This window comes from Dendrobates tinctorius, unplaced genomic scaffold, assembly GCF_039654945.1.
Source record: "Dendrobates tinctorius isolate UK_male_01 unplaced genomic scaffold, ASM3965494v1 ptg000162l, whole genome shotgun sequence".
In the NCBI taxonomy this organism is placed as follows: Eukaryota; Metazoa; Chordata; class Amphibia; order Anura; family Dendrobatidae; genus Dendrobates; species Dendrobates tinctorius.
This window is the reverse complement of record NW_027361829.1, coordinates 56,243,169-56,258,386: the sequence shown is the minus strand read 5'-3', so window position 1 is coordinate 56,258,386 and position 15,218 is coordinate 56,243,169. Positions and strand designations below refer to the sequence as shown.

General features: G+C 44.1%; 1 protein-coding gene across 4 annotated transcripts in view; it reads right to left on the bottom strand.

Moving 5' to 3' along the window:
• The window catches only part of HECW1 (HECT, C2 and WW domain containing E3 ubiquitin protein ligase 1), a 564,607-nt gene that overhangs the window by 90,545 nt on the left and 458,844 nt on the right, over positions 1-15,218 (bottom strand). For all 4 annotated transcript variants that reach the window (XM_073550028.1, XM_073550027.1, XM_073550030.1 and 1 more), the window contains 2 exons: positions 3,330-3,431; positions 1,522-1,672 (listed from right to left, as the gene is read on the bottom strand). In XM_073550028.1, coding sequence (XP_073406129.1) covers positions 1,522-1,672; positions 3,330-3,431 — 253 coding nt within the window. The remainder of the gene's footprint in view (positions 1-1,521; positions 1,673-3,329; positions 3,432-15,218) is intronic.

Below are 15,218 nucleotides of genomic sequence, written 5' to 3'. Positions count from 1 at the left end.
ATATATATAAAATTGAATGTATGTACGTGTGTATCACCAACCAATCAGGAAGCATCTTTCATTTCACCAGAGCTGTTTAAAAGAAGCTGAGCTGTGATTGGCTGCTATGAGCAAGTTTTCCCACTCGACAACACCTCAGCAGACACTGACACGGTGGGAGAATCTATCTTCCTCGGGAACATAAGCTCCCAGCCATTGTCTGCCCCCCAGAAAGGAGCAGAGAGCACATGACAGAAATGAATCACCCCCTCCCTGCCCATATACCCATCACACATGCTCCATCCCATAGTCCCATAGGCACATCTTCCTCTTAAAGGGATCTCCGCTATGGAAATGAGGGCAATTCCCTCGGTGCTCTGGTTCTGACCCCAGGCCTCTATTAAAGAGATCATTGGTATGGAAGTGAGGGCAAATCCATTCAGCACTCTGGTTCTGATGCCAGGCCTCTCTGAAAGGGAACCTGTCATCCCCCCAGGGTGTTTAAGTAAAAGAGCCACCTTCAGCAGCACCAAGGCAGCACTCTGTGAAGGTGGCTCTTCCGTTTTTGACCCCTAGTAATGCTGAAATATCGACTTTTATAAATAGCTCCTCATACATGTAATGTGTCCCATAGGTATGGTGTGTCCCCCTGTATCACCCGCCTCCCATCAATCCATCATGCCTGTGTCTTGTGCCTGGGCACCGCCTACCATCTGTCCATCATGCCACTTGTCTTGTGCCTAGGCACCGCCCACCATGCCCCTGTGCACCACCACCTTCTCTTGTTTTGAATGCCGGCGCCTGCGCTGTGACAAGAGTTCTCAGGCATGCGCAGTGCCCGCTGCCCAAGAACCGACATCAGGCTATTGCTCCTGCGTGTTGCTGAGGCCCCAGCCCCGCAGTGTAAATACATCATAACACACTGCGGGGTGGGATCTGGGGCTTCAGGGAATGTACACCAATAGGGAATTGATATACAATTTTCACTAATTTGCATGCACTTTACTTATGAATATATATTATTATTTTGTTTTTAAATTTTTTTTCACTGTATATTTTTGAGATACATATGTTTGTTAGCACCATTTACTGCAATAATATGCCCTTATGAAATGGATAGTACTGCCCTCTAATGTATATTTTTATATTATAAAACACTGATGCTTTGCTACTTTTAAAATACCTGAGAAAAAAAACAAAAATAGGCAGAGATTTAAAATACCTCAAGTACTTTTATTTATAAAATAATAAAGTATACATATTTTTACATTCAGGACTTATGGTGAATGTGTTTTTGTGTGTTGTGCTGTGTACATTTGATATACTGTATATATGTGACCTAACCTAGCTTAGAATATTCCCATATATTGGTTGTGTTAGTTAAGAGATATAAACAGCAGCATTATCTACAGTATGTCGAATAATTTCGCTTTAGATAAGACTTGGGGCAGGGACATGATTTCCTTGACTACAAGCAGACAGATTTGCTTCTATTGCATAGTGCTACATTCCTGCTTTCCAGATACCTGGTCTAATACCAACCTGCGGTTTAATTGCTCCATCTGCTGGATGGATCCAGACCTACTGATTCCATCTGGTGTTGCAGCTGTTGTAGGCCTCTGCCATGTTGTAGTGCGGTTCACATGATCCACATAAAACACCCTGCCGTGGCTATCAATTCGAGCCTCCCAGTCTAGATTACACAGATAAAGGTTAGAAGGGATATTCTAGAGATGTATAGATACATACCAATCTGACCTCCGTTGTAGTAAAACAATTTGTAACTATTTTTTTACTCTGGCAAAGTATATGAAAACAATAATAAATAATAATAATAAATAGTAATAACAATTAATAAATTAATAAAAAATAAACTATTAATAAATAGTGATGAAGAAACGTGCTGGGATAATGTGCTATCGGAGAATGCTCGGGTGCTAACAGAGTATCTGGTTACCACTCAAACAGCCCCGAGACATGGAATCGTGGGGACTCAAACATATTTTTCGAGCACGCTGAACTCACACGGATAGCACCAGAGCGTGCTCGGATGACATCTTAGCCAAGCTTGTTCGCTCATCACTATTAATAAACTGATTCACTGTTAGTGTGTTTTTCTTTTGCTTTTGCCTAATATCAATTGGAACCTGACCGTATTAGGGGATGTTCACATGTCTTGTATTTGTTGAGTTTTTTCCACAAGCGTTTTTATAGCAAAAAATGCTACATTTTGCTGTCCCAGCAAAAAGAATGAGATTTCTGGACTCTCATGCACATGTTGCTTATTTTTTTCTTGCAGATTTATAGCAATTTTAATTTTGCAGCATGTTAAATCTTTCAGTGTTTTAGCAGCATTTTTCACCTATTCAAATGATTGGCAAAAAAACGCATAAAAACGTTCCTCTTTCTATGCAGCATTTTATGTCTGCAGAAAATACTTTACGTGTGCACACCCCCCTAAATGTAACCACGGGCAGCATGAATCACATACTGGCTGCATTAGTGCTACAGCATTTTAGGGGAAACATACTTTTAAAAGCCGTCCATGATATCATACATCCATGATACCCGTCTCTGGTGGCTTCTTCGGCCCCACTAGGCTGGTAGGTCTCTCCCTAGACACACACAGAGGAGAACACTTGCCACCAGAGACCTGCCTCTTGGATTAATCATCTGACTCTTGGCCCACAGAAGAGTTTTTGAAGTTCGTTTTCACTGATACCCTGCAGCATTTCTTGACGAACCAGACTGAGAGAATGCCAAGGTGTTGCACAGCTGTTACTTGAGATAAAGGGCTTTGAGGAACGTTTCACGCATGTTTCTTTACAATTTGTCTCTATATGTGTTCATTCATGGTTTTACTACCTTCCCTTTTCCTTTTGTCCATTGAGCTTTCTCCGTGCCCCCTTAAAACACATGTACAGTATGTTCAGCGGAGCTGAACGTTCCTGTACATGGTGGAGTTGGGAGAGATAGCTCTAAGTCAAAGGATTATTCAACCGAGATGTCTTCTGGGGACGTTGATCCAATAAACTATAATGTAGCCATCTTTTCAGTGAAGCAATTTTACTGGAGGGGGCACTTCCTCCCCATAGATGAGGGTCTTAAAGGATATTTTTTGTTAATAAATACACCGTAAGAAGGACTGTTTTTAAAAACATGAACATGCGTTAGCTTTTTTCAGCCCAAATAGTTTTCCAAGTAATCCTGAGAGACCCAATAAACTAAAATTGGGAACAAATATAACGGGTCAGGAGGAATCTGAATCCTTCATGTCCTTCATAAATGCCATGACACCAATTGCAACAGAGCTCTACAGAAGGACCAAAAAGTGAAAGACAATACATTACTTGGAGGAAGAGGCTCATCAATGGTAGGGTAATGATGATGGTCTGCTCTCAGAGAAGGCAGCTGACTGACAGGTGGGGTGCTGTGCGGTAAAGGACAGTCACCTACAACATAGAAAGAAGGAAGGAGAGATGTGGCACAAATGCAAACATATCAGTATGGCTTTTCATTACAGCTGCTAATTCATACATGAAACTCCATATTCAGATGTCATTTATGAAAAATGCTGAGAGAATTCACTGGTATTGTAGATATTAATTTATTAAGAACAGTATCAAACGACATGCTCTTCAGTTGCATCAGGTTGCGTTAATGTCACCAGCACCTATAATTGTGAAGAACCTTCAGTATATAAACCCCTACTAACAATCCCATACAAGTACTGCAAACCCCTACTAACAATCCCATGTTGCAGTAAGTACTGAAAACACCTACTAACAGTCCCATACTACAGCAAGTACTGCAAACCCCTACTAACAGTTCGATACTACAGCAAGTAGTGCAAAGCCCAACTAACAGTCCCATACTGCAGCAAGTACTGCAACCCCCTGCTAACAGTCCCATGTTGCAGCAAGTACTGCAAACCCCTACTAACAGTCCCATGTTGCAGCAAGTACTGCAAACCCCTACTAACAATCCCATACAAAGCAAGTACTGCAAACCCCTACTAACAATCCAATACTGCAGCAAGTAATGCAAACCCCTCCTAATAATCACATGTTGAAGCAAGTACTGTAAACCCCTACTAACAGTCTCATACTTCAGCAAGTACTGCAAACCCCTACTTACAGTCCCATACTGCAGCAAGTACTACAAACCCCTACTAACAGTCCCATGTTGCAGCAAGTACTGCAAACCCCTTCTAACAGTTCGATACTGAAGTACTGCAGCAAGTACTGCAAACCCCTACCAACAGTCCCATATTGCAGCAAGTACTGCAAACCCCTACTAACAGTCCCATGTTGCAGCAAATACTGCAAACCCCTACTAACAATCCCATACTGCAGCAAGTACTGCAAACCCCTGCTAACAATCCTATACTGCAGCAAGTACTGCAAATCCCTACTAACAGTCCCATACTGCAGCACGTACTGCAAACCCCTACTAACAATCCCATACTGCAGCAAGTACTGCAAACCCTAACAGTACCATACTGCAGCAAGTACTGCAAACCCCTACTAACAGTCCCTTACTGCAGCAAGTACTGCAAACAATAACAGTACCATACTGCAGCAAGTACTGCAAACCCCTACTAACAGTTCATGTTGCAGCAAGTACTGCAAACCCCTACTAACAGTCCCATACTGCAGCAAGTACTGCAAACCCTAACAGTACCATATTGCAGCAAGTACTGCAACCCCCTACTAACAGTTCATGTCGCAGCAAGTACTGCAAACCCCTAACAGGCCATACTGCAGCAAGTACTGCAAACCCCTACTAACAGTCCCATGTTGCAGCAAGTACTGCAAACCCCTACTAACAGTCCCATACTGCAGCAAGTACTGCAAACCCCTACTAACATCCCCATGTTGCACCAAGTACTGCAAACCCCTACTAACAGTCCCATGTTGCAGCAAGTACTGCAAACCCCTACTAACAGTCCCATACTGCAGCAAGTACTGCAAACCCCTACTAACATCCCCATGTTGCACCAAGTACTGCAAACCCCTACTAACAGTCCCATGTTGCAGCAAGTACTGCAAACCCCTACTAACAGTCCCATACTGCAGCAAGTACAAGAACACATTTATGTCCCTCCCCAAAATTTAGGATGTTAAATGTGTTCCCCAGTTTCCCCCCCTTTTCCTGGCTTTCGGGTGTTTGACACTCAGCAGGTCATGTAGATTATGCTGTAAATAGATGCAATGTCCATAATAGGGGGTCATGGGAATAGTGGTGTTTTATGTTGTCAAGCCCCTCCACAACAACCTGAAGCAAAATGAAAACAATAGTGTTAGACAAAGCCCAGCAGACAATGGCAACTAAAAGTATCTATTTGTAATCTACAGTGGCATCTTTACAGCTTAGAGGTACTTTGCTATATTAGGGAGTTGCGCAAGCAGTATAACTATTGTACTGAACTTTATCACTATGTAATTGCTGGCAGATGAAGAAAAACCCCATACCTGCCAACCTATAAATCTCCATTCACATGCCGGTATTAGGCTACGGTCACAGGACAGTATATTCTCCATGCGATCGGACATATCTTTTGACTACAACTACAATGCCACCCAAACTGACTCCTGCTCCAGGACCTAAACATAATGTAATGTAGCTGTAAAATATTAGGCACTGTATCCTTGTATTATTGCTTCATGACATAAATAGGAAAGGCAACAAACATATTATGGACTGTTGAAGAACTACTACTAGTGTTTATTTTATGCTACTTACACTGAATGAAATTTCAAATTCAATATTAACCATTACTGTTTATACAATTCCCTTATAGTATATTTGATATACCACAGAATTAACAATGTACTTTAAAGTGGATCTGTCATCAGATTTCACAGAACAAACTTCATAGATTATTAAATAGCTCTCTTAGACCGGATGAGGTTGGTGTACTTACTTTGTAAATTCATGTCAGAATGGCTGTATAAGAAATATATTGCAAAGTTGCTTGTTTTTTCAAGCACTTTGCAATTTTACATATTTAATAAGATGAGATAAATATTCTCACTTCTCAAGAATGGAGGGATTTTTAATTTTGTAGTGTACAGGATACCGTGTTATACAGCTTATAAGCGCAGCTCTGAGCTAACTTTGGGGCCCCTGAGCTTCTCCCATGTCTCAGAGGCATGCCTCTACTAGCAGGATATTAGAGCACACAATTCAGGGCAGCGGCTCTGCTATTATGCTGGCACAAACTTCAGGAGCACAATGCCCCCACAAAGGACAAAGGAGGCAGAGGAAAGGTGCACTCCTGAAGAAAGAAAAATTAGATAACCACTTTATCACCCATCCTGATTGGCAGGTCCTCAGTGTCCCTCCTCCCTGCTTCTGGCAAGATCTCTCACTGCTCAGTGCAAGCTGCAGCTGTCACTCAGGCTGGGTGGATGGGCTGAGATTGAATACATTGTAACATTACAAGATCAGAATTATACAGCCATTTTTACATGGATTTTCAAAGTAAGTACAACTTGTAATACGTACAGCTTGCTTTTGGCTTGAAAAAGGCTCTGTGTGGCCCAAACGTCGCATGTTTGTTTTTTTATGTGTACACTGGTGCCAATAAAACTCTTTTCAAGGATAATACCCAGTGCCTTGGTTTCTCGGATACATCACAGTTTTTACAACCGAATGGAGGGTTGTACCAAGTCTGAACCATAGAACCAAAAGCAAATAGAGTGAGGTCAAACAATGGGCTGAAAACATATCAAGAAAAAAGACCCCTAAAATATAACTTTTTTCAAAGTTGTCTTAAAAATATTGCATGTGTAGGCTAGGATACAGTACAACAAATCAATCAAACACAGTGTATCCATTAATAGTGAAAAAAATGAAAAAATGAGAAAACTATGATAAAAAATGGAATAGAAGGGAAAAGGGGTTAGCCACAAAGGAAAAATCAACACTGTGAGCTCACACTATTACCTGTAGCCAGCAATGTCATGCTGAACCCCAGTGCTTTTGGGGGGAAATGCGTTGGAACACTGCAAGCGGGATTTTCATAATGGATTAGGCTTGAAACAAACCAACATATGCTTTAGATTCACAATGCTTGTGCAAGTGGTGTACCGGGACCGTGTGATAATCCACTCTCTTTCTTTGTATGTATAATTGTATATTTATTGCTGTATTTATGAATGTGTATATAATTAATAGGGAAAGTGTAGTACCATAGTTAAGCCACTAGGTGGGGGCACATTAGTGTACATAGTTCATTAGGAGGAGCAAACCGTGAATAAGATAGAGGGTTTTCCCTTTTTAGAGCAGTAGGACCTTAGAGCCCATACAGTGCGGTTGCCTCAGCAATGTTTGAAGCGACAAGCCCAGCTGTACGGGGCCAGTGGGCCAGAAGGGCACCAGTCACAGCAGCAGTGGGAACAGAAGCTGTAGCCAAAGCCACAGCAGGACAGGAACACAGGTTGCTCATCATGTGGCAGCTTACTTCATGGGCAGATGCCCTCTTGTCTGGGACAAAACAGACGATGAACTCCTATATGTGGTAAGGCTGAACAGGGAGGACGCTGCGGTACCGGAAAGAACGGTATGACCCGGGTACCCACTGGAAGATGTAGGAAAGAGTACAGGGAAAGTGAAGGAGTGAAGGTTGTGAACTGTGTGAAACCCTATACTGATGCTGCATCTGATATGGACGTGCTGCGAAAGGAAAGAAGTTAAGTTTGTTTACAGTTGAAATTGGACTGTGTCTGTTTCTGTGCAATCGTATGGAAGGGGTCTGCAGCAACTCAGAGGAGACCCTGAAGGTGCAGAGAGAAGAGAGGCAAGTACACTGATAAAAGGACATTCTTTGCATGTGACGGGAGACCAGGGTGCGCAAGAGCCATTAGTCTCAGCCACGACTACGGCCCTGGCTCTCCCTCACACTTGAAATGTAGAAATGTAGATATAACCCACACTAACTCCTGATTTTCAAACAAATACATAGCACGTAACTATGAAACCAGGATAAGATGCCAATATGATTTTACATATTGTACAAGATACTGGCTATGATCATTAACACACATTCAGATTTCCATCACCAAATTAAAGAAATCAAATATCAAGCAAAAGAAAGAGAGAGAAAATGTAGAAAAGACATTGGATCACATGGTGATTGGATTAGGTGCGTGGGATGGCTCGGATGTAAAATTTAGTTTCCATCCAGAAAAATCTGCGGCGTATTAGGCTGTGTTCACATGTAGCGTTTTTTTTTTTAGTTTTCGCTGCAATTTTAAACGTGCGATTTTGCAGCGAATACGCAAAAAAAGCATCCCATGCAATCCTATGGAATTCCACACATGCTGTGCTAATGCTGCGGATTTTTCAGCGGTGGAATTGCATCGTGGAAAAATACGCAGCATGCTCATTCTTTGTGCGGAATCGCGGGAAAATTCGCCCACATAGGAATGCATTGTCCTGCTTACTTTACACATGTGGCTATGCCCACCATGTGAAAAGTAAGCAGAAGATTTGTGAATGGTACCCACGGTTTAGAGGAGAGGAGATTCTCCTCCAGGCTCTGGGTACCATATCCCTGTAAAAAATAGAATTAAAATAAAAAAATCGTCATATTCTCACCTTCCGATGTCCCTTGCAGCGTCCCCAGGCCTCAGCAATGCTCCCGGCAGGTCCCGGCATTGCGACAATGACCTTTGATGATGTCGCAGTCACGCGATACCGTAGCGGTCTCGGGAGACCGCGACGTCATCAAAGGTCATTGTCGCAATGCATCACTGGGAACAGGACTTGCCTGGAGCATCGCGATGATCGGGAATGCTGCGCGGGACGCTGGAGGGTGAGAAAAGCACCATTTTTTATTTTTTTTAAATTATTTTTAACATTAGATCTTTTTACTACTGAGGCTGCATAGGTAGCCTCAATAGTAAAAAGTTGGTCACACTCATCAAACACTAAGTTTGACGAGCGTGACCAACCTGTCAATCAGTTTTCCAAGCGATGCTACAGATCGCTTGGAAAATGCTAGCATTCTGCAAGCTAATTACGCTTGTATCGCTAGTTTTTCTGCGGAAAATAGGCGGGAATTAAAATGCGGAATGGAATTTCCACGGCAATTCCGCAACGTGTGCACACAGCCTTACAATAACAAATCTTCTGGATTATTTTCTGCAACATATTATCCACATGTAGAAAAAAAACTGCAGTGTAAACTGACCAGCGCTGTGAATGTCATGGCTTTGCATACAAGTTGACGGAATATCTGCAGCAAGTACAGTACAGTACGTCCCTTGTGAACAGTGCGTCACCCAGCGTCACCCAGCTTTGCACATAGACTTGCCTCTGCACCTAGCATTCACATGGTATGTCCATCCACCCAGCTCTCCTGCTCTCCTGCTGTCTGTCTATGAAGGACACACAGTGCGTCACCCAGCTTTGCACATAGACTTGCCTCTGCACCTAGCATTCACATGGTATGTCCATCCACCCAGCTCTCCTGCTCTCCTGCTGTCTGTCTATGAAGGACACACAGTGCGTCACCCAGCTTTGCACATAGACTTGCCTCTGCACCTAGCATTCACATGGTATGTCCATCCACCCAGCTCTCCTGCTCTCCTGCTGTCTGTCTATGAAGGACACACAGTGCGTCACCCAGCTTTGCACATAGACTTGCCTCTGCACCTAGCATTCACATGGTATGCCTTTCAGCTAACCCCAGCTTACCCCAGTGTTATTTATGACCTTGTTTACTCTGGCTTGATCATATACATCTGGTCCACTCTTAATTGTCTGGCCAAGATGAGCAGAGACCACTCCTCTCTGCTTCACACCTGACTGCACTTAGTTGTACATATATTGCAGAGTACAAGTCTGCATAGACTTCAGTCTGCATTGTGATTCCTATAAGTGTGTGCTAGAAGTGTGAAGATTAATTTAAGAATTAAAACCAGAATTGAACCAGAAGGGAACTGAAGGTAACTGGACACAGTCACTGTAAACAATGTTTCTGTTTGTTTTCACTTTCACCCCAATAATCCTTCACTTTCTGCTAATTCCCCTAATCCCTACTCCTAGTAAGGAACTGTTCATCTCTTCTTCAATCCTCCCCATCCACCTCACCTCCGCCTCAAAACTGTTCCTTAACATACAATCCTCTGTCTCCAAACACAGACAGCCCCCTCATGCCCTCTCCTGCTCCCACCTGCTAACACTTTCTCTGCTCCTTCTCACTGCTGGTGATATCTCTCCAAATCCTGGTCCTCCTCACCACATTCCCACAGTCATTTCTACCTCCCATCCACGCTCTATCACAACCTTCCGTAACCTCTCCAACCTTATACCCATTCACCCAGCCCCCGCTTCCCCAGTCCCACTAACAGGAGCTCTGTGGAACGCTCGCTCTGTCTGCAACAAGCTTTCCTACATCCATGATCTTTTCGTTACTACCAAACTCTCCTTCCTCGCCATCACCGAAACCTGGCTCACCCCTTCTGACACAGCCTCTCCTGCTGCACTTTCGTATGGCGGCTTCCACCTTTCTCACACCCCCCGCCCCAGCAGCAAACATAGTGGAGGAGTTGGTTTTCTCCTGTCAGATACCTGCTCCTTCACCCCAATCCCACTGCCACCCTCTGTTACCCTCCCTTCCTTTGAGGTGCACTCTGTGCGCATCTACTCCCCCTCCAACCTCCAACTGGCTGTCATCTACCGCCCCCCAGGGCCAGCCACCACCTTCTTTGACCACTTCACCACCTGGTTACTTCATTTCCTTTCCGCGGACATCCCTACTATCATCATGGGCGACTTCAACATCCCCATTGACACTTCCCTCTCAGCTGCCACTAAACTTCTATCTCTCACTTCCTCCTTCGGCCTCACTCAATGGTCTTCTACAGCCACCCACAAAGATGGCCACACACTGGACCTCATCTTCACCCGCCTCTGCTCCCTATCTAACCTCTCTAACTCACCTCTTCCTCTCTCTGACCACAACCTGCTCACATTCTCTTCCCTCTTCACTCCATGTCTACAATCCCCACCCCACAAACTTTCACACCCTCGCAGGAATCTTAAACACCTTGACCTACACTCATTCTCCGAATCCCTCCTCCCTCTTACAGATATAAGTTCCTTACACAATGCGGATGACGCTGCCGCTCTATATAACACCACAATAGCTGTAGCTTTGGAATCCGCTGCCCCACTTACACATACCAAAACTCGCAAAATCAACAGACAGCCCTGGCACACCAGCCTGACCAAAGAGCTGAGGCGAGCTTCCAGGGCTGCTGAGCGCAGATGGAAAAGATCCCACTCCAACGAGCATTTCATCGCATTCAAACAGTCCCTCACTACTTTCAAGACCACACTCGCCACAGCTAAACAAACCTACTTCTCATCTCTCATATCCTCCCTGTCTCACAACCCTAAACAGTTATTCAACACCTTCAATTCTCTCCTCCGCCCCCCAGCACCTCCTCCCTCCCCACTCATCTCAGCTGAAGACTTTGCCTCATTTTTCAAGCAGAAAATTGATAACATCAGGGACAGTTTTGGTCAACAACCCCCAGAGCCCTTCCTCCCGACTTCCCAGCCCTCCACCTTCAAAACCAACTTCTCCACCATTACAGAAGATCGACTCTCCACTCTACTCTCAAGATCACATCTCACCACCTGTGCACTCGACCCGATCCCATCCCACTTCATCCCAAACCTCACCACAGTCTTCATCCCAACCCTAACCCATCTCTTCAACCTATCACTAACAACTGGTGTTTTCCCCTCAAGCTTTAAACATGCCTCCATCACACCTATCCTCAAAAAGCCCTCTCTTGACCCATCCTCTGCATCTAGCTATCGCCCTATATCACTTCTCCCATACGCCTCCAAGCTACTGGAACAACACGTCTACCTTGAACTGTCCTCCCATCTCTCTTCTTGCTCCCTCTTCGACCGCTTACAATCTGGCTTCCGGTCACACCACTCCACTGAAACTGCCCTTACTAAGGTCACCAATGACCTCTTAACTGCCAAGAGCAAGCGACACTACTCTGTCCTCCTCCTCCTGGACCTGTCGGCTGCCTTTGACACAGTGGACCATTCCCTATTATTACAGACCCTCTCATCCCTCGGCATCACAGACTTGGCCCTCTCCTGGATCTCATCAAACCTAACAGACCGGACATTCTGCGTCTCCCACTCACACACCACCTCCTCACCTCGCCCCCTATCTGTCGGAGTCCCACAAGGTTCAGTCCTAGGGCCCCTGCTGTTCTCTATTTACACCTTTGGCCTGGGACAGCTCATAGAATCTCATGGCTTTCAATATCATCTTTATGCTGATGACACACAGATCTACATCTCTGGACCAGATATCACCTCCCTACTAACCAGAATCCCTCAATGTCTGTCCACTATTTCATCCTTCTTCTCCACTAGATATCTGAAACTCAACATGGACAAAACAGAATTCATCATCTTTCCCCCATCTCACGTGACCCCCCCTATGAACCTATCAATTACAGTAAATGACTGCCCACTCTCCCCAGTCCCACAAGCTCGCTGCCTCGGAGTAATCCTTGATGCTGATCTCTCCTTCAAACCACATATCCAAACCCTTTCCACTTCCTGCCGACTTCAACTCAAAAATATTTCACGCATCCGTTCATTCCTCACCCAAGAATCTGCAAAAACCCTAGTCCATGCCCTCATCATCTCTCGCCTTGACTACTGCAACCTCATGCTCTGCGGCCTCCCCTCAAACACTCTCGCACCCCTCCAATCTATTCTAAACTCTGCTGCCCGGCTAATCCACCTGTCCCCCCGCTATTCCCCAGCTTCTCCCCTCTGTCAATCCCTTCACTGGCTCCCAATTGCCCAGAGACTCCATTACAAAACCCTAACCATGACATACAAAGCCATCCACAACTTGTCTCCTCCATACATCTGTGACCTCGTCTCCCGGTACTTTCCTGCACGCAACCTCCGATCCTCACAAGATCTCCTTCTCTACTCCCCTCTTATCTCCTCTTCCCACAATCGCATACAAGATTTCTCTCGCGCATCACCCCTACTCTGGAACTCTCTACCACAACATATCAGACTCTCACCTACCATCGAAACCTTCAAAAAGAGCCTGAAGACCCACCTCTTCCGACAAGCCTATAACCTGCAGTAACCACCGATCGACCAAACCGCTGCACGACCAGCTCTACCCTCGCCTACTGTATTATCACCCATCCCTTGAAGATTGTGAGCCCTCGCGGGCAGGGTCCTCTCTCCTCCTGTACCAGTTATGACTTGTATTGTTTAAGATTATTGTACTTGTTTTTATGTATACCGCTCCTCACATGTAAAGCGCCATGGAATAAATGGCGCTATAACAATAAATAATAATAATAATAATAATATTTAAATATGCTACATTATCAAAATTCTATTAATTCTTTCATTTGGAAGGAAGAATGCAGCCATGTAATCATTATTCTAAAGCCTTTCTTCTGGCTTGAAATTTAAAGGTGTTTTAAATAAAGCTTATAATTCCACATAGAAAAGATCTGAAAATTTCTATTATCCTATATGTCTCCGTCCTTCCCCAGTTCATTTAAAGAGGTATTCTCAAGTTGTCTCTTGAGCAGTTCAGACCAATACAGTTTCCTTATTTCCTGGTTTCTGGCAGGGCGGGCTTTCCTCTTTAAGGGACCATTCTTGTGACTAGTAAAATTGTAATTTTAGTAAAACTATAATGCTCATCACAAGTTCTGCTGTAATACATTCAGTGGCTTGTTCTTCAGTCTGCACTGTTATCCCTGTATTTACTCTAAAGGTACTGTCACACTTAGCGATGTACCAGCGATCCCGACCAGCGATATGATGCGGTCAGGATCGCTGGTACATCGCTAAGTGGTCGCTAGTGAGCTGCCACACAGGCAGATCTCACCAGCGACATCGCTGGGGACGGGGATCGCTACTTACCTGTCACACCAGGCGATCCTGCGTCCTCCCGCCCGGCTCCACGCATCTCTCGTCCTCACAGCAGGAAGCGCCGCAGGAAGCAGATGACGAGAAACAGTCCTGAACGTTCTCGCGCGATCAGCGATAACCAGCGGGGGAGCCGGTCGTAGGTAAGTATCACACATAGCGATATCGCTAGCAATATCGCTATAACGTCACTAGTTATAGCGATATTGCTAGCGATATCTCTTAGTGTGACAGTACCTTTAGAGATAGCAGGGCATTTGAGCAAGAACAGAGCTCCAGACATTGAGAGTAGAAAGCCATGATTAGCAAGCTGGTGATTTATAACTGCATCTCTTCAGAAGATGAGAGGGAGGGTGAGGGAACTAAGCACCTAACTCAAGTATAAAATATCAATGGGCTGGAGAAAGCTGACTGGGATGTTGAGCGTTAACTCCTCTCCTGGAATGTAGCTACTATGCACTCAGCAGAGTCTGGAGGCCAAGCTTCATGGAAAGTAACTGTACATTAAAGAAAACAAAAGCTTCCATTGCAGGATAATGACAGCAAATAGAAAAAACATGTCAATTGCAAACTTGCTTATTTTCATGCCATCTAACTAAAGAAATCATTCAAAGAACTTTTTTTAAGTTGGTCTTAAATATAGGAAGCAACTGAAATAAAAAGGGATAATAGAAATTCGCAGAACATTTTATTATACATAGAATAAGAAAAAACAAAACAAAAAAAACTTGTGCTTAAACACCCTTAGAATATGTACACATGGAAGGAGGGGCATGGCATTAATTAGAAAATGTACCCTGCATGGATTCAGCTACTTAACCTTTTTAAGTCAGTATGTTCATCTGGTGGATGTTTTATTAAGGTTAGTGATAATGGGTACAGAGCCATGTAGAGGAACATTCTGAATAAAATGCAAAAACAGCTGTGAAATTGCTAACCGATAACAGGTAAGTAATGCATGCAGCTTGTATCTACCTCTATTAGAAATACAGTATGATGTGTTCATGAGGAGAGATGATGATCTGTCACCCCTTCAGAATGCAAAAACGTCCTGTCTACTTGTCATGTGCAGCCCCCATGATATGTATGATACCTTTAATACTGTGGGACAGTACTCGGTTTTAGACACCTGAAGCATAATTTGCATGTGCAGCAGGAAAGATTTTAAAGCTACAGAGAAATTTGAGAACATAAAGGAGGATTTTCTTCTTGTCTGGGGGTCTTATGCTGTAGCTGTACCTTTGCTTAACAGCACTTTATAGTAATTATAATTATAC